Here is a 26264-nt window from a genome sequence, read left to right on the forward strand (position 1 = left end):
AAAACAGTTCCAATTTAAAAAAAAAGCAACTGATCTAACAAATCCAGGTTTACAACCAACCACAAAAGTTGTGATGTAAAAATGGAATAAGAATTTTAAGAATTTTATACACATTCGACAGATATCTAACATCTTGGAATATCTAAGATACATACTGGAAACAGAGTAGTACAACTTGTGTTAGATTTTAACAGTAAAACAGTTATAAGCTATAAATTTAATTTTTGTTCCATACTGAAGTGCAATTATAAAAATAAATTGACAAATATAACAAGTAAAAGATTTTTGTAATATCATTTACTTGATATATTGTATTGAAAAGGTGGACCTTGTCAATTTATTCTTACAGTGGAAACAGTATCATAATGGTACAAAGGGAACAATCTCTGGAAAATAAAGATTTCAAAATGGAAGGATTTTTCTCGATATAACACTCATTTTAATCTTATAAACAACATATTAGTTTGTTCACACAATAACACAAAGCATCCTTATTAAAATAATTAATGGAGTTCTTTGATTATAAGAGAACATTTATTTTTCAAGTTCAACTTGTGTTACGAATCTCACAGTGTAAACTAAAGTTCATAACGGTATAAAACTGAAATTAAATTATTTATTCACAGGCTATACTATGAGATGATATTAACCGAAAGCTTAACTTCTCTGCATAAACAATGCATTTATGGAAAGCCATCATCGTCATCTTCAGCCATTTCCTTAGCAAGTTCCATATCTTGCTGCTCCCGCTCTCTGCGTTCTTCGGCTGATTCCAGGTCTTTACCATATGACTTGGGAGGATAGCGCATGGCTTTCACACTTTGATTATGAAGGTCCAGGCAAAATGAAATACGCTGATGAAATGCCAATTGTGGTTCACGAGTGCAATAGATATCTGTGGTCTCTTTACTTCGCATGTATCCTCGTTCAGGATCAAGAGTAGCTTCAATAACACCATCACGAATTGCCTTGGCAACAATAAATTCAGCATCTTCAGGAGAATCAAGTCCTAACTTCCGAGCAATGTCAGCCGGTGCAATGCGAGAGTATGACAAGCCAACAGAACGAATTGCAGTCTTGATGACATTATGTCGCAAACGTAAAATGAGGGTGAAAGTGTGATCAGATCGAAATTGTGGGCCAAAGTTTTCAAGCACTTCTCCAAATCGTTGCAGATTACCCATACGGACTGCCTGTGTAAGCTGGAAGTAGGGAGCCAAGGACCTCCGAAGCGCAGCTTGTCTGAAAACTTGTCGTTCTGGTATATCACCCAACAGAAGTTCAACAGTAACTGCCAACTTCTGAACAGTTTGTCTAAAACCCACAGCTGCATTTTGAGGAGCTTTGCGCATAGCTTGTACTAGGTGTTTATGTGCTGCTGAATACTCTAACCGAGCTGCTTTGATACGGCCAAGGTAATAGAAGAATCTGGCCCATTCATTGTTACTTGCTGTTTCAGGAAACACTGACTTAGACACTAACTTATCTGCTTGGTCATACAGACTATAATGTAGGTAATTTCTGAGCAGACAATTAATTAGCACAGCTTGTCCTTCAAAGTCATTACGCAATGTAGCTGTGCGCAACCTAGAGTGGAGAAAGCCTCTTATTTTCTCCAGTTGATTTGTGAGCTCATAACAACGAGAATGATAGAAATAACATTTAGCTGCTATAAGATCTAATGTGCGGCGATTATGAACAGTCACTTTCTGCATGAGTAGGTCAGAACACTGAACAGCTTCATTGTATTTGTGGCTATCAATTAATTTCAGAAGTAGTAATAAGTGGATGTATGCAGCCACTTCTGGCAGGAGAGGAGCAGTTGAACTCTTACCGGTACGAACACGATGGGAACTGGAACCATCTGTCTCCATGGGTTCATCAACAAATACCAGCAACGACTCCTTCTCTGGTGCCGAGTGAGAGCAAAACCATGAAATAACACCCCTCAAGACATTCGCATTTAGTTTCCTCCGTGTATTTGGCAGCGAACGTAACACTCTTAGAATGAATCTGGGCTCTTTGCTTTGAACAGCCTTTTCAATTTGCCTTGCATGTTCCCGGATATCCTGGATGCTGAGAAGGTCTGCATCTTTCTTGGCATCTCCAGTATCTCCGTCTCCTGAAGGACTGTCAGCATTTTTCATTTCCACATCCACACTCTGCTCTGCTAAAGCAACCATTTCTTCTTCTTGTAATTAAACTCCAATTCCTAATTATTTGCAGTCTGAAACAAAAATAAAAATATTCAGAATATGCAGTCTGAAGCATAATACACAATAAAGGAAAAGTGAAAATGAAATAACAAAACTAGATTTTCCTTGCAGTATTTTCTTTTTGGCATTCCACCACAAACTTGTGCAGTCACTGCATTTTAACAATAATACTCATTTGGACCAATAAGGAATGGCCAATTACTATTTTACTATTTAACATTTAATTTTCAAGATAAGCAAGTAATATCTATCAAGTAACTTTTTACCACAATATACTGATGCTATAAAAAATAGTGCAGGGAAGACGATGGTCATCTTGCCATTAACCAACAACAGCTTGCTTCATTACTGCCCAATTAGAAGTTAATAATCTAGTATCATTTATCTTAAGGGTACAGCACTGTCAACCACTCCACTCTGAGTGGGTATATTAACATTATGTCTACAATGGGAACTAAATTGTAATTTAAAAAGAATGGGTTTAGGCATTTTTCATTCATTCTGTTTTAAACTGTTGTCACACTCCAAATTCTAAAGAGTGGGTCATACAACAGCTAACAAAACCAATGAATGCCAGTGAGTGAAGATAAATTTCAATTTAAACAAATGAGGAGGTACCAAGAGTGACAGAAAAATTGGCCTATATTTCTGAGGGAACTCCATCAAAGCAGAAACCAGAAATGCCACATGATGTTATTCAGTCATATCTAAAGTACAGCCCTGGTTTCAAAACTGTAATGTTTAACAAATCATATGATGAAACTCCTCAGCAAGAGACTGATATCACATTCTGAAAACTATTTTTCTAGAGTGAATTGGTCACAAGAGAATGGATTAGTTTGTTCATTCATATCAACCACCACAAAGTTTTCAAAAACTAGTTTTCTGGAGTGATTTGGCCACAGGAATGATTTAGTTTGCTCACTCGTGTCAACTATTACAAGACCAAGGCAGGAGCATCACCAAATTGTATTAGATGCATCCAAGATCAAAATATGAGGTACTCTTTAATGCCAGTTACTCAAACTGGATCATTCTGTACTCTTTCCAGTACTTAAGCCATGCTTAAGACATTATATACACCACAATAAATAATTCAAAACGTGTAACATTCAACATTTAATCTAACAACTTGAAGTTACTAAGATTTAACAATAGCAGGAACAGGTCAAATACAGGTATCCTTTATATATCTAATTGGTTCTATGAAATTGTAAATTAAGCTGTATTTAGAATGAGTGAGATAGACATACAGATTTCTTCAGGACAAAAATGAAAACCTATCACCCGAAAGCAAAATAAATTTTAAGGAATGAATGAAATGAAAGTGCATTGTGTAGTACAGTGCAACAATAAGAGGGTTGGTACAAAAAGAAAAAAAGTAGGTAGGTTATTGAGCAACTAAGCACTTACCCCATCCCTAGACTGTACTCTGTATTATTTATTTGATTTTCACTGTAATATGTGCAGCTCTCTCTCTCTCTCTCTTTCTTTGTGGATGTTTATGTTGTACTGGGTCTAATCCATTTAAATTTTAATCTCTCTTTCCACTAAGATAATTTATTAACTTGATTTCAAAATTAATTATGGAAGCCATCCGTTTAACTGATACTGGAGGCTTGCCATGTTAGGGAAAACCATGACTTTTTCTATAAAGCCCAGACAGTTCAAATATGGGTTCAAAACCCCATTCAAATCACGTTCAGTTTTTATGCTGAAATCGCACAGCTCATCCGAATATTTGTCATGAGGAAGCAGCCACCCAGCAGACATCAGTGAGGTGATTAAAGAGAGTAAAGTTCCATTGCTCCCATCCTCATCCAGGCAACCTGCGACTTAGCAGTTATCATTTTAAGAGATTAAACTATAAAATTATCATTTATCAGCCCTGCATCCCAAGAACAATTGTGAAAGATGTCCCTTCAACACAGAGCAGGCCTGGGCAACATGTCAATCGCAGCACTGATGGATTGCCCCAATTCATGGCACAATCAAGCTCGGTGAGGGGAATTTGTACGTTACCAGGATAAGGCGTGGCCTTCATTCATTGAGCATGAAATATACAACATGTTGCATCAGAAAGCATCTGTAGTGAATGTTATAGTACTTAGTTTTTTCACTTTTCATTAAAGAGAAAGATACCCTGCCTCCCGAACTTAAATACAATAAAGTTCAGTAAAAGAACAGAGGGGTGGAGACAGTCAAGTCTTTCCCAGCAGATTAAAAAGAAAGAAAAAAGACAATTACTCCAACTACATCCACAAGCAGATCTTAAATTTCCTTTCATTTTCCTAACATGTTAACTCTGCAGTAAATTCTTCAGGCTGTTGTGATGGCAAAGAGTATCATACAAATTTTTTTTTTGAGGCATGAACCTATTCATCTTAGGAACTGAATTGAAGGGAAAGAAAGGAAACTACAATTTTTTAAGGTCAAATTGCACGGATTCTAAAATTAAGCCTTTTAGGGCACTAATTGCAAAGTTAGTATAAAACATTCTGTTAAGCCTGAATTGCTTACATTGCATTCATATGTTTTAAGGGGAAAGGGGATGAATTCAATAACATTTTCAGAATTAATGTGCACTTTGTTTTTAAAAATCACAATTTCACATGTAGGCCTATATACAAAAATAATACAAGTCATATTTTGTGAAAAAGCAGGCTACATTTTGAGATGTTTCAGAGTTTCACAAAGAGTAAAAGTCCTCTCAGTTTTAATCACTGCATTGATGCGGTGAGTGTTCGTGGGAGATCATTGTAACATTGTATATTATTATGCTCAAAGCCACTCTTAAGATATGTGTGATAAAGGAGACAGCTATTTAATTCAGACAAATAAAGAAATACGAAAACATACCAAAACCGTTGTAGTTTTAGTGTGCTTAGGTGATACAGTACGTCAGTTCACAGAGACAAGAAAGGTTAAAGACTGCCTCTACTTTTCATAACAAAGTTTAAGGATAGATTGCTCATGAACAGCTGAGCTCGACACTTGCATTTGTCTTCATATCACTGTTGTCAGTTTTAACTTTTGAGCAGAGTCGTATCGCATAGTGAGCAAAATGTCACGAAAAAATGTCTGTTTTGGACAAAATCAAAACCCTTCTGGCAAAAAAAGGGATGTCTCCAAATGTAGAATCTCACGTTTGAAAGTGAATTAAATGAACTCGTGGAAAGAATGGAGTGGTACAGGGAAGAGCAGTCAGGAGGTAAAAACTTTATGAGGCTGATGAAGCCCTTAATCTATGGTTTTCTACAGTAACTTAAGATGTTTGTATCAGCAGCCCAACATTGAAATTAAAATCTGAGGAACTTGCAAAGAAAATGGGTGGCTCATTCGAAAGGGAGGCATGATATCAGGTTCAAGAAAGCTCATGGAGAAAATGCGAGCGCTGGTTTGACTGGAGCTCAACAGTTGAAAGCGAGCGGAATCCTGGAATTGCTCAAGAGTTACAGTCTGGAAGATACTTACAATCAAGACGAGACTGGATTATTTTACCGAGTCACTCCAGATGGGCTGTTAGCCTACAAATATGAACAATTCGCTAGTTCACAGAAAGCCATGGATCGTGTCACTGTATTATGTTGCTGCAATGCAACGGAAGGAGACATATGAAAGCTTTCGGTTATTTGTAAAGCTGCAAAGACACGCAACATTAAAAAATTTCAAGTAAGCAATCTGCGGGTTATGTACCACAGAATAAGAATGCATGGATGACATCAATTTTCTCGAAGTGGTTAGAGGACTGGGATTCTGAACTACAGAGAGGTTCTATAAAAATCTTGCTCCTCATGCGAAAAAGCCAAGAGAGGAGACTGCAGGTAGGTGAGAACACTGATTTTGGTTCAGCATCAGCAGAGCAAGCAGTGCTAATCATGAAAATGTGACACCAGAGGGAGCGTAAGATCCGGATCCAGCTCCTCGAATCTTCGTTAGTTCAGTCTAGGTTGAGGATTTGATGACCTGTAGATCAATATCCAGTGAAATTTTCTTTAAAAATAGCAGGAAAACTCTTGCTCAAAGATGTCTGTCATTCATAAAAGGAAAGTGGGCCCTATTTTTTCGACCTACTAACTGGTATTATACAGCATATTTCTGAGAATACCTGCAAATTATTATTGCCTGGCTCTGGATAGTGTTAGGTAATTTGAGTAATAAACAGTATCGGCATGAGATGATTAGTGATATTTGAACCTGTCTCTTTTCAGTTTTGACTATTATAAAATAAGATTATGATACAGGAGGCAAAATATTAATTAGCAGTGGGCCGTGGGAGGCCTTCCCCGGCTCTTCGTATTTGATTCAGCCTGGCCAGGCTCTAATGTTATGTGTAACTTCATATTTGAAACTGTGTTCCTGTATATGCATATACATTTATGTATCCATTTCTAGCTTGCCTTCCTTCACTAAATAAAGTATCATTCTTGATTATTAAGTATGGCTCCACCAGAGGAAGCGGATCTCTCCCACTCTGGAGCACTTCTTCTCTAAACTCATCCCCCTTCTCGTACCTCCATGTCTTTGGGCCAATTCCCCTACCCCTCTCGGGGGATCCAATCACTCATCATTCACCCGGCACGCGACCTTGCCCTTGTGGCAAGGTGACGGCTGACCGAACTGAGAGAGAACACTCTGCTCCTTGTGCTTGAAGGTGACACTCTACGGGCTGGTCCCGTGTGGAGGTTGAACTAGGTTCCACTGACATGGAAGTAAGAATCGAAATAACTGGAGTCCTCCAATATCTCATTAAGTAAGAAAGGGTATGAGGTGGTTGGATCTTCGTTTAAATGAAAGTCAAGGTATTAGATTTGCACAAAATTCATTTATAACTCTCTTTGTAAAGGTCTAGTTCATGTGATTATACAGAGCTAATGCTTCCTACTTCTTGTACTGTATTTTACTCCTCCCGTGGTAGTTTGTTTGAGGAGGCATGTTGTACCCCTTGTATGGGGATATTTAAATTGTAAGCTTGAGTATGAATTGTAAAGCCACCGGTAATGGTATTTGAGCTTACGTATGATGAAGTGACAAGGTCCTATGCACCCTCGTGTAATGCCAAGTAAGGTGTGTATTAGGTTGCATCTGTTGGAAACTAGATCAGTTTCTTGCTGTATTGAGCTGTTTAAATGTTGTTGTTATAAGTTTGTGATTACCTACACTGTAGTACTTTACTAGATTGTCAGCCACGTTATTTTCTTGATATACCTGGTGGTAATTGTATTCAATTGTATTGAATAGGTTGATCCTAATAAATTTTGGTAATATCTTAAACTGATGTAATGCAGTTATCGAAACAAAGCAAATTTAAACTATTTATATAACAAAGTTTTGGTACTATGATTCAAGTGCTTATCTGTCCAGCTCCATAGGTCCACCACTTCCTTCTCGTTCACTATGCTTGCCAATGGTGGCACAAGCAGTATGCTAAGAGAGTTGGATATAAGGAAGTAAAGGAGGTGACTAATACTAGCAAAGTACTGAAATATATATATATAAAATAAGAGTTTTGTCTGTACATTGCTCAGAATTTGAAAAGAATGGTATTTATGTATCGGTCATGTCCACAGTACCAAGGAAATGCACTTTTTACTTTTCCGTAATTTCTGTCTGTCTGTCTGTCTGTATGTATGTATGTATGTATGTATGTATGTATGTATGTATGTATGTATGTACACGCATCACTAGAAAACGGCTAGAGAGAATTTAATGACTCCAGGCCATAAATAATTTTATTCACGCTGATTGAAATGGTAGTTTAGGGGAAGGCCTAAAATTTAATTCTTAAATATTTACATTATTAGTGGTTCTATCTCATTGAAAATTGGTATGCGAAGTCGGAGAATGAGCCACTACAATCTGGGCTATAAATTATTTCATTCACGCTGAATGAAATGATAGTATACTGGAAGGCCTAAAATCTAATTCTCAAATATGTATATTATTAGTGGTCGTATCAATAAATACTACAAAACCGAAGTTCTATAGAATTAAATTTCCGACCATTTATGTCTTATACATTTTTACCGTACCAGCTATAATGCAGATATTCATGAATTTGTATTTTTGTTGCTAAGTCCATATCAACGCCGAGCTACGAAAAAATGGGTTAACAGAATTTAATGAAAATCAGTATACAGAGTTGGAGAATAAGAAACTACAGTCTAATCTATAAACAATTTTATTCACCCTGGATGAAATTGTAGTTTAGGGGAAGGCGCCTAAAATGTAATTTTTAAATATCTATGTTATTGGTCCTATCGAAAAGTACTACATAACAAAAGTTATAGAGAATACAATTTCCGGTCATTTATGTTTTATTCAGTTTTAATGTACCGATTATGAAAAGAGTGGTATTTCAGAGTCTGAAGGTAACTAAATGTGAAGTCCTACAATATCGAAAGCGTGTAACATTGATCAACAATAACATTACATTGACCATTGTTTGTTGTGATGTTCTGTATGTCTTATGCTGCCTCTCAACTCCAATAGATGGGATTACTGCTGCGTACCGAGTACAGTATAATAGCCTGCCTGAATATTGACGGGAAATAGCAGGGCAGTTAGAAAACTTTCTTCTTTAGCATGCCATTCCTCTGGTTCATACATTTTCTGATACAGCTGGTACATAACACACTGGTTCATCATAGTATTCCAGCTATTCAATCCCTACTCTGACGCGCTGTTTTGAATGAGCAGTGGGCATACTTAAGGCAGAGGCACAGTTAGTAGAGTTGCAGTAGCCCTGGTCTAGAATAACAATTAGGGCTATTCCAAATTATAGCACCACAATTCACTAAATAACTAAAAATTCAATCCTGAGTTTCTTAAGAAAAGCTTCTTCGTCTTCATTTTTATTAAATTCTACATTCATTTAATTCCAAATTAGCAGTGAAGAGGGGGTTTCTCCTCTGGCTTGAGGGAAAATTTGCCTCCAAGTCAGATAGATTTTTCCAACGCCAGTGCACTGAATTGACACTTTCCGACTAATCGGTACTCCCAAGAAACATAGGGCATAGTTTTTGCCCTGGGAGTCCACTATTCGAGCCCCTCCACGCCGAAAAGGGACGAAGAGTGTTCACGGTTCACGGGAGTCTGCGGCTTGGTCATTCCAGCTCTGGAACTTTGGACTGTTAGATTGACAGCTTAGTCCTGTTCGTTAAAAGTGAGAAAATGTGTGGTTTTTCCTTTAATCGAGTATTTCATATGAAAGTATGGTATGCACTAGCCTTGCGTCTTGGGTGGTGTGCTAAGTCCCAACTGACGAGCCTAACTTAGCACACGAGGGCGAAACGCAGGCAACCAAGAATGAGTTAGCTGGAAAATTTATAATGTCCAATAACGGACCATTATATGGGTATTATAAATTTACTCATTCAGGACAAATATTCTAGGTTCCCTATGGGAATCAACATCTACATCATTTGATGGCCAGGCAGGCATCTATTTTTGGAAATGAGACATGGCTCTCATAGTGCATTGGCACTGCTGGTGGCTTCAAATAGCCTATGCAGTGGCCTCCATGGTATGCACTAGCCTTGCGTCTTGGGTGGTGTGCTAAGTCCCAACTGACGAGCCTAACTTAGCACACGAGGGCGAGCGAAACGCAGGCAACCAAGAATGAGTTAGCTGGAAAATTTATAATGTCCAATAACGGACCATTATATTGGTAGTATTGCTTTTAATCGCGCCATTCCTACTGACGTCATTGTAATGTATGTTCATTTCAGTTGGGAAAACCACTAAGACAGTCTTTTTGAGGATGTAAAAAGGCAAGTGGAGAGTGAGTGTCTGCCATTACAGTGAAAATTTCCTAACTCAGTCTTCATATGAGAAGAGATGTTTGGTGACTTCCCCGTCATGTTTCTAGGGTAACGTTAAGAGCTATACAATTTCATACATCTAGAATTCTGTATATAATGTTGGATTTCTGTAGCGAAGCACGGGTACATCAGCTAGTTTACCTATATTTGTACAGATATTAACCAAAAAAATTCAAAAGCATCAGGAATTGATAAGATTTCTGGAGATATTCTAAAGGTAATGGGTTGGAATATAGTACCACTTCTGAAGTACTTATTTCATTACTGTTTGCATGAAAGAACTACACCAAATGAATGGAGAGTTATCTGGAGCACTGCAGAGTAAGTGAGGAACAAAAAAGCAAACGTTTTCACATTGGATAATGTTGTAATGTATGTTATCAAAGCTGTAAGCATTCATCATTAAATACTACCTGATCTACAAACATAAAATTTTTAATATTTGAAACAGGACATTATTTTGATGTATATATTCGGGGCTTACAGCAACAAGCCAATTGGTAAAACATCTGCTGCATCTAAATGCACTGGCTAGAAGAAGTATTAAGATACAAACTGCTACGGCGTTCCCCGCTCTAGGTGATGTGCACTATTACCGCCTGAATAGGGTGTGAGAAATGGGCAAGGGCTACCCACTCCAGGACGGAGTGGGCTAAAGAAGCAAGTCCAACAAATCAGGATGGCATCCATCCAACATTGGTACACGTAAGAGTCAAAGTCGAGAACTTGCTGATGTACTGAATAACTGGCACATAGACATTGCCTGCATCCAAGAAACTTACACAGAAAAAAAATTTTACATTCCAACAAGCCATTGAAAAATTCCACACTGAACTTCACTAAGCTAGTGGTTCTTGATAAATCAACCATTGCTGTTGCACACACACACCTGCATCTGCTCCAGCATCCACAAAGAAGATATTTTGGTTAGTAGGCGTTTAATGGTGGTCAAGAGTCGTGCATATTGTAATTTTCATCAAATTCAGTGCTTTCTGATGAACCAGAATCTAACCAGTCAGTCTTCAAGTTTTTCAGTCAGTAATTTTGTTACCGAGCGAGTTGACTATACAGTTCAGGGTCATAGCTGTCAGTTTGCATAACTGTGTTTTTTGAAACAACAGAAATATACAAAAAAAAACATTTAAATTATAAAAAGAGTCCACAAACGAATAACCAGAAGATCAAACAGTCATTTCTTTCTCGCAAGAGGCACAGGATTAATGTTTGTTATAATGCAATCTGAGAACTGACAGTATCCTAAAAATAGCAAGGTATCAAAAATCAGAGCTAAGAAAATATTCCTAATGTTATTCTAACAAGCTACTCATAACTTGGTACAGCATAAGATGCCTATCTGTTCAATTCCCTTAATACAGTGTTATAACAAAATAAAATAAAAAAAGCTATATTATCCGTGATCGAAGGTTTATAGAAATCAATGCACATTAACAATCCTAAAGGAAACAACCAGCCCATAGACTACTACGACCAAGAATACACAGTGCTGTATCTATTTCTGGAAGTGTTTAATGTCCAGATGAAGCAGTTCAGGATGGCAGTTTCAATAAACAGGCAAATGTTGGAGGCTGTACCTTAAATGAACTTTTTCCGACAAGAATTACAGATGGCAGAGCACCGTAGGGACTCAAGTGTTGAATCAGAGGGAAAACGAGGCACAGGCTGAAGCAATTGAACTAGCCACTTGTTATGCTGCAAATACACTGTGTGTTCATGTTTGTTTTGGCTTCAATCCTGTTTGCTGTTTCTTAACAAGACTGTTCATGTCTTGCATTATGCCTTGCACAAATTGTACTCTTCTTAACAATAGTCTTATTTTCATGAAGAGTCAGAGCAGCGAATGTCAGTGAGGTGATTACAGAAAGTGAAGTTCCACTGCTCCCATTCCTCATCCGGGCAACTTGAGAGGACGGTTTGAAAAGTTCTCGGAATCATCACTAGATGGCAGTGCTAGAGCAACGAGGTTCCCGCGTAATAATCGCACATCCTTTGTGAGTGAACACGTGGCGCGTCAGTGCTCTAGCTGCAGGAGTGTGGTAGTGATGACTCTTTGTTGTTGTTCCCGCGTAGTGATTTGTGACAATGGAAAAAACTGAGATTCGAGCAGTACTTCGTAAAGAAAGGTATGAAAGCAAAGGAAATTCATGCAAAGAAAGGTATGAAAGCAAAGGAAATTCATGCCGACTTTCAGAACACACTGGGGGACTCTGCTCCTTCATTTTCAACTGTTGCCAAGTGGACCAGCGAGTTTAAATTTGGTCGGGAGAGCTTGGATGATGATCCGCGTAGTGGACGGTCAGAAAGTGTTACGACCCCAGAATTTATCGCAAAGTGCATAAAATGGTCATGGAGGATCCTCGACTGAAAGTGCGGGAGATTGCTGAAACTGTAGGGATGTCTTCTGAACGGGTATATTATATTTTAACCGAAGAATTGGGTATGAAAAAATTATCCCCAAGATGGGTGGCACGGCTCTTGAATTGTACAATAAACACACCAGACTGGAAATGTCCGAACAAAGTCTGGCCCGTTTTCAGTGCAACCAACAAGATTTTTTGCGCTGGTTTGTGACTACAGATGAAATTTGGGTCCACTTCTATACCCCAGAGACAAAACAGCAGTCAAAGCAGTGGAAACATGCTGATTCACCACCACCAAAGAAAGCAAAGGCAGTGTGTTCAGCCGGAAAGGTCATGGCCTCAGTTTTCTGGGATGTAAAAGGCATTCTGCTGATAGATTTTCTTTACTGGCCAAACAATTACGGGACAATACTATGCAAACCTCCTAGACCAACTACAGGAAAAGATACGCGAAACAAGGCCTGGTTTGGCAAGGAAAAAGGTCATCTTTCATCAGGACAACGCTCCGCCGCACACAAGTGTTATTGCCATACCAAAACTTCATGAACTGAGGTACGAATTGTTGCCACATCTACCTTATTCACCTGATTTGGCCCCATCAGACTTTCATATATTCCCCAAGCTGAAAATTTTCGTCGGTGGACGGAGATTTTCTACAAGGGAAGAACTGACAGCCGAATTGGAGAGGTATTTTGCAGGCCTGGAGGAATCTCATTTTTGAGATGGGATCAAGGCATTGGAACATCGCTGGACCAAATGCATTAGTCTACAGGGAGACTATGTTGAAAAATAAAAGCAGTTCCACCGAGGTAAGATACTTAATTCTAGTACATTCCGAGAACTTTTCAAACCACCTACGTAGTTATCATTTTAAGAGATTAAACAATTTCTTCTTATGATAAATACCGTGCTCTTATTTTACAAGGAAACTTTGCATCATTCTGCCGCTGCCCAACTTCTGGCTTTCTCAACCGGAATGTGGCAAGCCATGTGAAAGGTGACAAAACATCCCAGCGGTTGACTACTTTAGAGAATTGTACCGGAACATGCATGGGACTGTTGCTTATGTATTACTGTGTATATACTTAGCTTGTGTGTTAAGTACTGTAATCAATTCGAGAATAAAGTATTCGGTTGAACAGCAAATTTATTTGGTGAACTGTTCCGTAAAAAAATAAATTAAAAAAAACATGTAAAGAACAACAGAAGATGTATTTGTGTTTGGATATTTTACCTGTAAATATCCTGACTCTAGGATTCCTACAAAATCTCGAGTTACGAAGTTGATGGAAAAGTGATGTACAACAGGTTCAGTTTGTGATGTACAGAGGAAGCAGAAAAAAAATATATTTTTAACCGTTCATCCAGCCGTTGAGCAGACACCTTGGTGCTATTTGACAGGAGTAGGCTAAGTGCAGACATCGGGTTTACCTCTCCCTTTCTACTGTCGTGTATCACGTCAATCATTTCATCTCATTTACTCATATGATGAGGTTGACGTCAGAAAGGGCATAAAGACTCACTACAGAGATTCATCTCGCTTCATACAGGACCCCGTAGAGAACCGGAGCAAGTGTTGGACATGTACACATACAACTATCACTAATTGCTGGAAAATACATCAGTTAAAATAATTTTTGTGATGTAATTTACATGACATTGACACAAAATCAAATAAAGACATCGGTCCCTCTCCCTAAACCGGGGTAATATAACGAGATGTGTGTTTATGGGCTAGAAGACAGCAGGAATTGTGAGCGCCACTATTAATTCATTATGGGTACCTCGAATGAACCTGTAAAACGAGTACAGATACGTAAAACACGTACTTTAAAACAGGAGGTGGACGCACAGACTGGGAGCTCAGAACAGTATAGGTGGGGAAGTTGGCGCCGTAGGTCAAGTGTCGCAGTAGCTCACGTGACAAGCGGGCGGGAAGATATGTGATAGTGGGCAGTGCTCGAGGTAGGAGGTTCAAATCCCACTTAATAATTTCCTTTAACAGCCAGTTGCCGGGGATGTGGTAAGGTTACATACTTGATAGCTTCCAAGGACCGATTTGTTTTATTTTGTTTATTTGGCCCTGTAAAAGCCGTATTGTTGCACTGTGTATAATGCTGAGTTGGACGAGGATGAGGAGATGATGGTCTGTGGCCAGTTAGCTACGGCCGGATGCCCTACGTCATACATGTCTGAAGCTTTGTAGACCACAGGTAGGGCAAAGTATGCCCCATTGGAACGATAACAACATGCGATGGCAGGTGAGTATGTAAATGCGCAAACTCCTCTCCTTCGAAACAATTCACAACACAAAGTTTGTTCACTGCCTCGAGATGTATTCCAGCGCCAAGTATGTGGATATATTACTTACCTATGGAGAGCTCGACAGAATGCATACCAGGCACAACACCTGTACCAAGAACGCTATCCGGATAGACGACAATCAACGGGCATGACATTTCGGAGTATGGAAAGAAGCCTGCGGTATACTGCATCCCTGGGAAGAACACGGCCTGTTCGAGATCATCCCTGACAATGAAGAGGTCGTGTTTGACGTTATCCAGCGTAACCCTTATACTAGCACACAGGATATGAACATCAGCTGAGCGTCTGTTATGCGGATACTGCATACCCACCAGTTTTATCCGTACCATTTGCACTTACACCAGGAGCTCTATGGTCATGATTTCGATGCCTGGGTGGCGTTCTGACAATGGATCCTACAGCATGTTGACATTGAACCTGCTTTTCTAGCGACTCTCTTATTTACGGACGAAGCACGATTCAACAAGAATGGAACCGTTAATCGCCATAATATGCATTACTGGAGTGTGGATAATCCCCATTGGGTGCGACAGACAGCTTTTCAGGTACAGTGGGGCGTGAATGTATGGTGTGGAATCATGGGTGATCACCTCATCGGTCCCCATTTCTTTGAGGGCCATCAGACCAACCAACGCTATCTGTGATGTCTCCATCTGACCAAACAACACTATCTGCAGTGCCTCCAAGATGAATTACCACCATTTTTGGAACGTGTGCCACTCCTTGACCGCTGCAGGATGTGGTTTCAACATGACGGAGCTCCACTGCACATGGCGGTGGTCGTCCAGAACCATCTCCATGTGACGTATCCTGATAAATGGATAGGAAGGGGAAGACCTGTCCTTTGGCCCACCAGATTGCCCAATCTTATTCCCCTGGATTTTTTTCTGTGGGGTCATGTAAAACAACTGGTGTATGCACAGGAGCCGGCCAGTCCTTGTCACCTTAGAGAGCTCTTCACCGAGACATGCCAATCCATTTCGCCGGAGATGTTGCAACAGGCCAGATGGTCCTTGCAACATCGCATGCAGCTCTGAATCGACCACAGAGGTCGCCAGTTCAAGCAGGGGCTGAATTAAGTGATGTGGATAACTGCAATCCTGTCACGTTTCCTTGCCTCTATCAATCCAGCTCCATACCAACGGCCCTTTTCAGGACCAAATAAACAAATCGGTCTGTGAAAAATACCGGCATTAATTAGGCCTATACAACCTTCCCACATCCCAGGCAAATGGCTTTAAAAAAAAAATACTTTCAGGGGACTTGAACCTTCTAACCCTCCAACATCGTCAACTATCACACATCCTACCGCGCGCTAGCCATGTGAGCTACTGCAACACTTAACCTATGGCGCCCACTTCCCAGCCTATACAGTACCATGCTCCCGGTCAGTGCATCCACCTCCTGTTTTAAAGTTCGTGTTCTGTGTATCAGTACTCGTTTTATGGGTTCATTCGAGGTACCCATCATGAATTAATAGTGGCGCTCACGATTCCTGCCCTCTTCTAGCCCGTAAACACACATCATGTTATATTACCCCGGTTTAGGGAGAAGGACCAATGTCTTTCAGAATTGTAGTAAATGTGAAGGAATACATAAAACTGGATCACAAGGGGCTGGGTGACCACCCGGTAAAAAGACATAGCGCCGGTCGTGTTTGAGCTCCTGTCAAGTACTTTAGAAGGCCAATGCTCTGCCAACTAAGCAATTTCGGAAATGTTTCCTAAGAGACATACTGTTCAATAATGTTAGAAAATGCAGTGGAATGCTGCATTCATGCTTTGAATTTTGTATGTTCCCAGTTTCATGCTTGAAACTAACAAAGATAAAATACTGCTCCAGTTTAACAGATATGCATTTGGAAAGTTTCTTTAGACTGGCCATCATAGCACACAACTGAGTTTGGAAACCTAGTAGATGTGAAAACACAATTTTACTGCCACACTGAAGGTGGTGCCCACCTGTCCGTGTAATTTCTTAAAACGTGTCAACCGGAAGGCTATCAAAAAAATAAAAAAATAAAAAGAAATGCTGGCAAGGTCTGGTATAGATCAAGAAACTTAGAAAGAAGTGACCCGAACAGACTAAATACATACTATCTATATAAAATAAGAGTTTTGTCTGTACATTGCTCAGAATTTAAAAAGGATGGTATTTCTGTATCGGTCGTGTCCATAAGAACAAGGAAATACAATTTTTACTTTTCCGTAATTTCTGTCTGTCTGTATGTACACACATCACTAGAAAACGGCTAAAGAGAATTTAATGAAAATCGGTATGCAGTAGGGGAATAAATCACTACAATCTAGGCCGTAAATAATTTTATTCACGCTGATAGAAATGGTAGCTTAGGAGAAGGCCTAAAATTTAATTTTCAAATATTTATGTTATTAGTGGTCCTATCTTAATGAAAATGGGTATGCAAAGTCGGGAAATAAGTCGCTATAATCTAGGCTATAAATAATTTTATTAACATTGAGTGAAATTGTAGTTTACGAGAAGGCCTAAACATTTTTTATTCTCAAATATTTATGTTATTAGCAGTCCTATCTTAATGAAAATTGGTATGCAAAGTTGGAGAATGGGCCACTACAATCTAGGCTATAAATAATACGCTGAGTGAATTGGTAGTTCAGGGGAAGGCCTAAAATTTAATTCTTAAATATTTATGTTATTAGTGGTCCTGTCGATAAATACTGCATAACTAAAGTTATATAGTATTAAATTTCCGATCATTTATGTCTTATACATTTTACCGTACCGGCAATGACAACAGAGATATTCATGAATTTGGAATTTTGTTGCTTATCGGTATGTAAAGTTGGGGAATAAGGAACTACTATCTATACCAGGGATGGCAAACCTTTACCAACAAGTGTGCCATTTTAAGTCTGGTTTATTATTCTCAACTGTTGACTGTGCCACTTGCTATTTTCCAATAAGGAATGTCTACAACCTACAACAACACCCTCCCCCCCTCCCGCAACTTCCTTTCTAAATTTCCGATTATGTTTCATTATATGTTATTTATTAACTTACTGATTCATTTATTTATTAGATACATCTCTTGTAAACGCATTTGATTGCATGTCCCGTTGTCGTATTTTGCAAATACTGCAAAAAATACAATTTTATGTATGTAAGTTCCGAGAATACCCAATATTATTTGTAAAAAAATAATAAGCTCCCTCTGTAACACACTTCGTCATTAAATATTATCACCGGGTAAGTTGGCCGCGCGGTCAGAGTTTACATCCGGGAGATAGTGGGTTCCAGCCCCACTGTCGGCAGCCCTGAAGATGGTTTTCCGTGGTTTCCCATTTTCACATCAGGAAAAATGCTGAGGCTATACCGCAATTAAGGCCACGGCGGTTTCCTTCCCACTTGTAAGCCTTTCCTATCCCATCGTCGCCATAAGACCTATCTGTGTCGGTGTGACGTAAAACAAATTATTTTAAAAATTAGATATATATTACGTTCATGTGGCGTGCCACCGAAATCGTGTTCGCGTGTCACCTAGTGACACGCGTGTCATAGGTTCGCCATCCCTGATCTATACTATAAATAATTTTATAAGACACCCTAATATCACAGAGTCGAAAGAAAACTAAATGTGAGGGCCTACAATATAGAAAGCTCATGAAATTGATCAACAATAACATTACATTGACCACTGTTTGTTGTGATATGCTTTCTGCCTTCTGTTGCCACTCATTTCCGATAGATGGGATTACTGTTGCGTACCGAGTATTTTTTTAAAATTTGCTTTACGTCGCACCGACGCAGATAGGTCTTAATGGCGACGATGGGATAGGAATGGGCTGGGAGTGGGAAGAAAGCGGCCGTGACTTTGATTAAGGTTTAGCCCCGGCATTTGCCTGGTGTGAAAATAGGAAACCACAGAAATCCATCTTCAGGACAGCCACCAGTGGGGTCCGAATCCACTATTTCCTGGATGCAAGCTCACAGCTGCGCGCAGCTAACCGCACGGCCTACTCACCCGGTCGTACCGAGTATAACAGCCTGCCTGAATATTGGCGGGAAGTAGCTGGGGAGTTAGATAACTTTCTTCTTTAGCATGTCATTCCTGTTGTTCATAAATTTTTTGATACTGCTGATACGTAACACATTGGTTCATCATAACATTCGAGCTATTCAATCTACTCTGTGGCACTGATTGGAATGAGCAGTGTGCTCACATACATAAACAACGGCAGAGGAGTGCTCACGGCTGTCTGCGGCCTGGTCATTCCAGCACTGGGACTTTGGACTGTTATATCAGCACCGTAGTACTGTTCGTTAAAAGTGAGAAAATGCGCGGTTTTTCATTTGATCGAGTATTATTATGATAGCACTGCTTTTAATCGCTACATTCCTACTGACGTTTATCGTAATGGCCTATGTTGACTTCAGTTAGGAAACCACAAAGACAGTCTTTCTGAGAATCCCGTAGCGAAGCACGGGTACATCGGCTAGTACATTCATAAAGAACAAGGCTACTAGACTGAACTGTTACCAGTTTACCAAAAAAGACCTGAAGGCATTAGGATCACCAAATCTACTTGACCGGAATGAAATCAGAAAATTCACACACACACAGGGTTTCGAGGAAGAAGAGATGACTACACAACATACATGGTCAGAGCAACGAAAACAGATCCAATCATTGTGCATGAAGGAATACTAGGCCAACAGGAAGGCTAGAAAGTGTTGATTTTGTGTGGTCCTAAGCGACCCACTCGTGAAGGAGAAGAAGATCAAGAAACTTTAGACATATAGTACCGAAATATTTTTCATCAAACTATATTGCCTGTAATAACAGCAGTACAATATCCATCTCATCCCTTGTTAACAGCATACCTTTATATAATTCTATTAATATTAATTACACTGCTCATTTGTGACCACCACTACCACCACCACATAACGGACATGACTCAACAATTCAAGTGTACCGTTATTGCCGAGATCACTTATTGGACACATCAACTGTGTTGCTAGAGGAACGAGTTGTGACATATCTCATAGTACTCAATGAAATGCATAGTTAAGAGGTATTTAGCATTTCCAAAGTGACAAAGCTTTCGGTAGGGATCTGTAAGTAACAAAGTAAGTGGGATAACATTAGATATAGCCGGGCTGAGTGGCTCAAGACGATTGAGGCACTGGCCATCTGACCCCAATGTGGCAGGTTCGATCCTGGCTCACTCCGGTGGTATTTGAAGGTGCTCAAATACGTCAGCCTCGTGTTGGTAGATTTACTGGCACGTAAAAGATCTCCTGCGAGACTAAATTCCAACACATAGGTGTCTCCGAAAACTGCAAAAGCACTATCAAAAGGGTACAGGAAAATCCACCTATTGAGACCTTATTGAAGTGCTCATTTAATTAATCAGTCATTTATTCGAATGTACAGAGAATATTTCATTTTATTAAGTACTAGTATCTGGCAGGAAACATCTACATTCAACAGCACATGTCGCAATTGCTGCAGGGAGCACGAACTCTGGTTTGTTTGCTCACCAGCTAAGTTTGGAAGGTGGAATTTCGACACGACGCACACAAAGCCGAGCAAGGGAACAACAGAACTCCAACGGACAACATTTCGGATGCCCGGGTGAGAGGCTAGGGTCGCTTATAAGAGATGTTTGAAGTAAGCATCAGGTACGTGATGTGTTGAGCCAATGAAACTATAGAGCCACCGTCGATATGGCGAGGCATGGGTCTAGGGAAGAGGTGGCCCCAGTTGAGGATACAACGGCGTCTTCGAGGACAAGTTAATAAAAACGATGACCGCATCAGTTAGTTACCCCATTATTCAGCGAGATTCTGTGCAGGTAACATCATAAGAAGACGTTTTTGTTTACGCAAGTGATCGTGTGGGGAATTGTAAATTTTTGTTGGAAGACGCACAGTCCGCATTTAATCTATTCAAGTTTTCTAATACTGGGAGAATGGCATTTCACTTACGATTACCAAAGGGAGAGAACAGTTCCATTTAATCATTTCAAAATGCATAGTAGCCTGCCTGTGTAAATAGTTTTCCGACGGCATAAACTTTACAATTTCCAGTCCAGCTGTTGATATAATGGGAAATATGTGACCTAGTTACGGGAGTAGATAAGAGAAGCGGTTCCACTACTGAATGGGAACTGGTTTCACGGTCAGTGGAATTTACCCCCGGCTGTAGGATTCTAGTAACCGGCAGGTTGATCTTGACCTAGTTTCTACATCGTGAACGAGGGGATATTTTAGATGACATCCGGAAGCAGAAGCAGCAACGGACAATACGACATCACCTTTCTACACCTCGATGGAGACAAAAGGACTGATCCAAGTCTTTTCTGAAGGCAGCAGCATCATCGATATGGCTGGCTAAACATGCGGCCATAAGTCAACGAAACAGATGAGTACAGAGTTTTTAATATAATTATGTGAGAGTGAAAGTGTTTAATGTTGCAGAAGGGGATAGGTTAGTTTGATATTTAATTTCTGTAGATGTAGCTTTGTTTGGAAGGACTACTTCCCATTTAAATTAAATGATAGGAAGCTTGTTAATGTAAATATAAATTGTAACATAAATGTGGACCGTTTGCATGAGGTCGCAGCTTGCTTTCTTACATTTCATTCTGATTTATTTAGCTGAGTGGTTAGCGTCACTTCTTTACGAGTCAGTTTCTTATTTTAGCCAGATATATATATATTGATTTGTTTGCTTTGATGTTTGAGACACAGTGTACGTCTCGGGGCTTAATTGTAATTGTAAATAAGGATTCAAATTAAAGTCAGGAAGGACTAGATTAGTGTATTATTAATGGGAGCTCATAGTATACGGAAATATGGCATCACGTTTTCTGGGATTTATTGCATGTGTGAATGAGAGTGTGTAAGATGGTGAAGTGTGGATCAACGAAGTTGTTAGCATCATCTTCACGAGTATATCTAGGTGGTAAATCAGTAATTGGTTCACGAGTTTCACGAACGCTGTTTCGTATTTCGAGTTCCGAATATTAGAATAAAATTTCTGTAAAATTTATAATTATTATTAATACGAGTTTCTCGCAATGTACGATTGAGATATTTCAGTAACTCTCCGATGTTCAGACATGACCGATTGTCAATGTGGCAATTTCGTAGTTTCAGTTTACCATATTTATCACAGAGTTGGCCACTTTATTATTCATGTTTACTTGGAGCGCGAGTGCTTTGATTTGTGACTCAGCGCAGTCTTGTTTCTTTTCATGCGAGCGAATGTTAGACGACGTCCTTCATATTTCTTCAGTTTTACGCAACTTTAGGACATGAGATATTATTTGTGTGATTTTGAGTAAGAGGACGCGTTCCTCATCTGAAAGGCCTGCATTTTCTTGATTGTGTGACTTGTCTCGGGTAGACTGTTGAGCAGCGTGTGTAAAGGGTTGGACCCTGTGGTTTTGGTATTGCTGCTTTATTTTGGGAGACGTGGATCTCCACTTTGAGTCATTCTGCTGTGTGTTAGCGAGGGTGATATGTTTGTCTACCAAGGAGAGTTTTATTTGAGCAGCCTATACTTCGTGATTTTACTGTTTCTGTCCATGTCTCTACGGTTGTGGCAGTCGACGAGAGTTTTATATCGCGACGTATGTTTCGGATTTTCTTTTATGATATAACCACGCTGAGGAATATTTGTGTCATGTCATCTCTTCCAGGTTACAACGTTGAAATAGGCCTTGAAAGGTAAAGCCTACTCTGTCATTTTTTAAATTGATTTTGTGTCATGTAATTATTTTTCAGGAACCTGTGTTGAATAGGAAGTGTTGCTTAATGTGTAACTATGTTTCCTTTTATTTTCGTTGAGGCTTTGAGTGGATGCGAGTTGCGTGAATGCCGCATGCTTTCCTTGGTGAGCCCTGGAAAATATGTTTTTGTTTCTTTGAATGTATATATTGCCATTTACATGTTTTTGATTTGTGTGGTTCCGATCAACATTGTTTGTTGTGCTCATGAGATTGCTCATGACTCGAGATGTATATTTTGTGCATACAATGTTTTACCACTCAGCGTGTTATATAGTGTACAGTTAGGTTAGTTTTGTCCCGCCTCCCCCTTTTAAGGATGAGATCACGTCTTTCTTAAGGTTAGGGACCCCACTGCAATGTTAAGTGTGCAGAAATGGGGAACGTACTCATCTACAGTTCAAAGTGTTAACAAAAAGTAAAACCAGGAGCGTGGTGCGAGCACGCAAGCCCATGTGTTAAAATTAAGGAAACTTCAAGATTTGATTTGATATGTTAAGTATGTGTGTCGGCATACACTGTAAATTTGTAATATTTTCTGATTCTCAAGATGGACTTTATCCAGCTGAAGGAAAAAAAAAAAACAATCTAAGTCATGTAATATCTGGAACATTTGATACTTTGCTATTTTTTAAAAATATTTATTTTAAAAATTTTTAATAAACAGATTTTCCTCCAAAACTGATGTCATGCTTCGCCTTGCTTTATTTGTAGTTCTAAATTGAGCTCACCATGTCCGTATTTAGTTATATGTTCCCATCAAGATCCAGGGTGTATGTATATTTAGGGCATTATTTTTATCATAATTCGGACTGAGCACGCCTGGGATCGGCTGACTAGTCTGGGGCAAATTACCTTGATGGTAGAAATGGGGACACTATGCAATCTTCCTCTACCCTTTGATAGTGATCAATTGTCAATACGAACCATAATGAAATTCATAACTTATGAGCTGTACAAGTAGTTAGCATAGATTCAGTAAATAATACACTAGAGGTAGCGGCGGTGCAACCGTCTGCGAGAGAATCACTGTAGCGAGCGGAGCATGTTGAAATCTCAGCTGTACTCATCAATGGAAATAGGGGACTTTTAAACCTGTCTGGATATAGATATGGTTTAAAATTTTTACATGTAAACATTCTCAGATACTACAGTATGTACTTGCGATGCTCCTCTCCAGAAAAAAAAAGAGCCCAAGAAGCATAAGTACAGGAGAAAAGTGTGATAAAAAGAGGACGGTATTCGGGTTCAGTCAAATAACACAAAATCAATTTACTGTTCATAATAAGTCTTCTAACAGCATACGTTTTGAAGATTGGCATGTATACTTCGCTATCATTTGAGTAAATGACCAGGACTTTGGAATAATTTTGCCCAACAACCAAAAATGACCTCTCGCATACGAAGCGAATGAGCGAGTTCAGACCTAAAAGCATTGGCAAGATTTTGGGGGTAAAGTAGACAAAATATTTTCATCGCCAGTCTAGATGCTGGCTTTCTGAACTCAAATTGGCAGGTTCGAGCCTGGCTCAGTCCGGTGATATTTAAAGGTGCTCAAATATGTCAGTCTTTTGTAGATAGATTTACTGGCACATGAAAGATCTCCCATGGGAAAAAATTCCAACACCTCAGCGTCTCCGAAAACCGTGTAAGTACTTAGTGGGACCTAAAGACAATATTATTATTGTTATTATCAATGTTCTCTAAATGTGATTACAAGTGGAAATATGGCACTCAGTTATGGTTTCAGCCTATTATGGAGTTTCAATTTAGCTTTTCCTGAAATGTATGATTTGCTTTAAGACTTTTAACTTGTAAAATCATCTCCGTTAATGGAAAGAGTGTGGTAAATTATATGATTAAAGAAAACTGAAAAAATACAACATATTTTACAATTTGCTTTACACAGACAGGCCTTACGGCGACGATGGGATAGGAAAGGATTAGGAGAGGGAAGCACCCGTGGGCTTAATTAAGCTACAGCCCCAGCATTTGCCTGGTGTGAAAACGGGAAACCACGGAAAACCGGGGCTGCCGATTGTGGGGTTTGAACCCACTATTTTCCGAAAGCAAACTTAAGCTGCACGGCCCCAACTTGCTCCGTCAATAATTTATTATGCTTGTATATAGTCCTCTATGACATTTAAAAGAATAATAATATTGAAGAAAGTAAAGGAGTCACATGATGTTGTACATCTTGTCTCTAAATTGTAAAATCTGATAAGATATGAATGGGGACTGCTACATGTATTGTACAAAGGGAAAGCAACAACCTGTATTTACAGAAAATATACTCAATAGTTTTTAATACTATAAATACACACAAAAAATGAAAAACTGAGCACAATTCCAGGCTATCATGCATCTTTTCTTACTTGTAGCAATTTGCTTTACCAACACAGATAGGTTTTACGCCGACTGTGGGACAGGAAAGGGCAAGGAGTGAGAAGGAAACGACTGTGGCCTTAATTAAGGTACAGCCCAAGCATTTGCCTGAAGTAAAAATTGGAAACGATCTTCAGGGCTGCTGACAGTGGGGTTCAAACTCACTATCCCCTGAATTCAAGCTAACAGCTATGTGACCTAAAGCCTGCAGCCACTCGCTCGGTATCATACACATTTTTCTGGATATTTGCTTTCAAAGGTATGGCTATTCAGTGGAAGGAAAATGTCATCACTTATGTTTCCTAAAACATTAATTTCAGTCTTCAAGGTACGATCCAAAGAATTTCATTCACGCCGACAGGGGAATCAGTTGCGAAGTCAGCCCAAATAGGCCAATTCACATGACAATAAGTGTCACGCAAAATATTTTATACGCACAGAAATTAATTTCAAAGAAACATAGGCTACCTGAGAAATGATATCTCATTACCCTTTAAGAACCTCTCTATGCAGACATAAGCTGCACAGGAGACGCATTTTCCTTCAGAGAAGTAAATTCTTTAATTAATCAGGAAGCTCCAGTACCGTAGTGACAGTGCCAAACATCGCTCAACTTCGCACGCGACTGCAGCGCCAGTGCTACCTCCAGTGTATTATTTACTAACTGTATGGTGGTTAGTAGGATGAAAAGCAAATAACATTACTGACACTAGATATAATATAAAAGATATTGACATAAAAGTAATATAATATTTAACGGAGAAATGATCTATTATAAGCCCCCATATGTTAATCCATTTTAAGTTATACACATTTCATACATAACCTACAAGAACTGACGAGTTAACAGATTTAATGTTATTTGAGAATGAATACGAAAGTTATAATTTACTATTATCATCAATAATATTATATTCAGATGTAGATTCCATCTGCAGTAGAAGTCAATAATAACAGATCAAAAATATTCACCACAAATACTAAAGTTATCTGCCCATCTAACCTGTAAATAGCAAGAACCATCCAGACGTCCGCCAACTGAATATCTACAACATGCTAACCTCCAGTGAATTAAAGAAATAATATTCAGGAATGTCAAGACGTTAACAAACTGTATTATACAGGTTTAGAGTAGACAAACGGAGTAATAATTAGATCGTTGAACAGAAGCGCAATACCGAATATTTTCTTGCCGGAATTGCATAGGAACATACTATAACAACTCACCATGAATTCTCTCAGATATACTCTACTTCGGTTTTTCACTTAACAGCTTTGAACCCGGATAAAATGCGATGAAAGACGGTAATAAAAAACACAAACATCCAGTACATAGGACAAAACATCAAATGTGCAGCGTAA

At 39.2% G+C, this 26264-nt stretch overlaps 1 protein-coding gene across 1 annotated transcript; it reads right to left on the bottom strand.

Annotated features, from left to right (window-relative positions):
- Positions 1–416: 416 nt before the first annotated feature.
- Positions 417–26264, bottom strand: Rpn3 (regulatory particle non-ATPase 3). The gene is made up of 2 exons (XM_067150728.2): positions 26130–26264; positions 417–2227 (listed from the first exon to the last, which is right to left on the bottom strand). The coding sequence occupies exon 2, from the start codon at positions 2181–2183 to the stop codon at positions 684–686; it is 1500 nt and encodes a 499-aa protein (XP_067006829.1). The 5' UTR covers positions 2184–2227; positions 26130–26264; the 3' UTR covers positions 417–683.

Source organism: Anabrus simplex, chromosome 7, assembly GCF_040414725.1.
Source record: "Anabrus simplex isolate iqAnaSimp1 chromosome 7, ASM4041472v1, whole genome shotgun sequence".
In the NCBI taxonomy this organism is placed as follows: domain Eukaryota; kingdom Metazoa; phylum Arthropoda; class Insecta; order Orthoptera; family Tettigoniidae; genus Anabrus; species Anabrus simplex.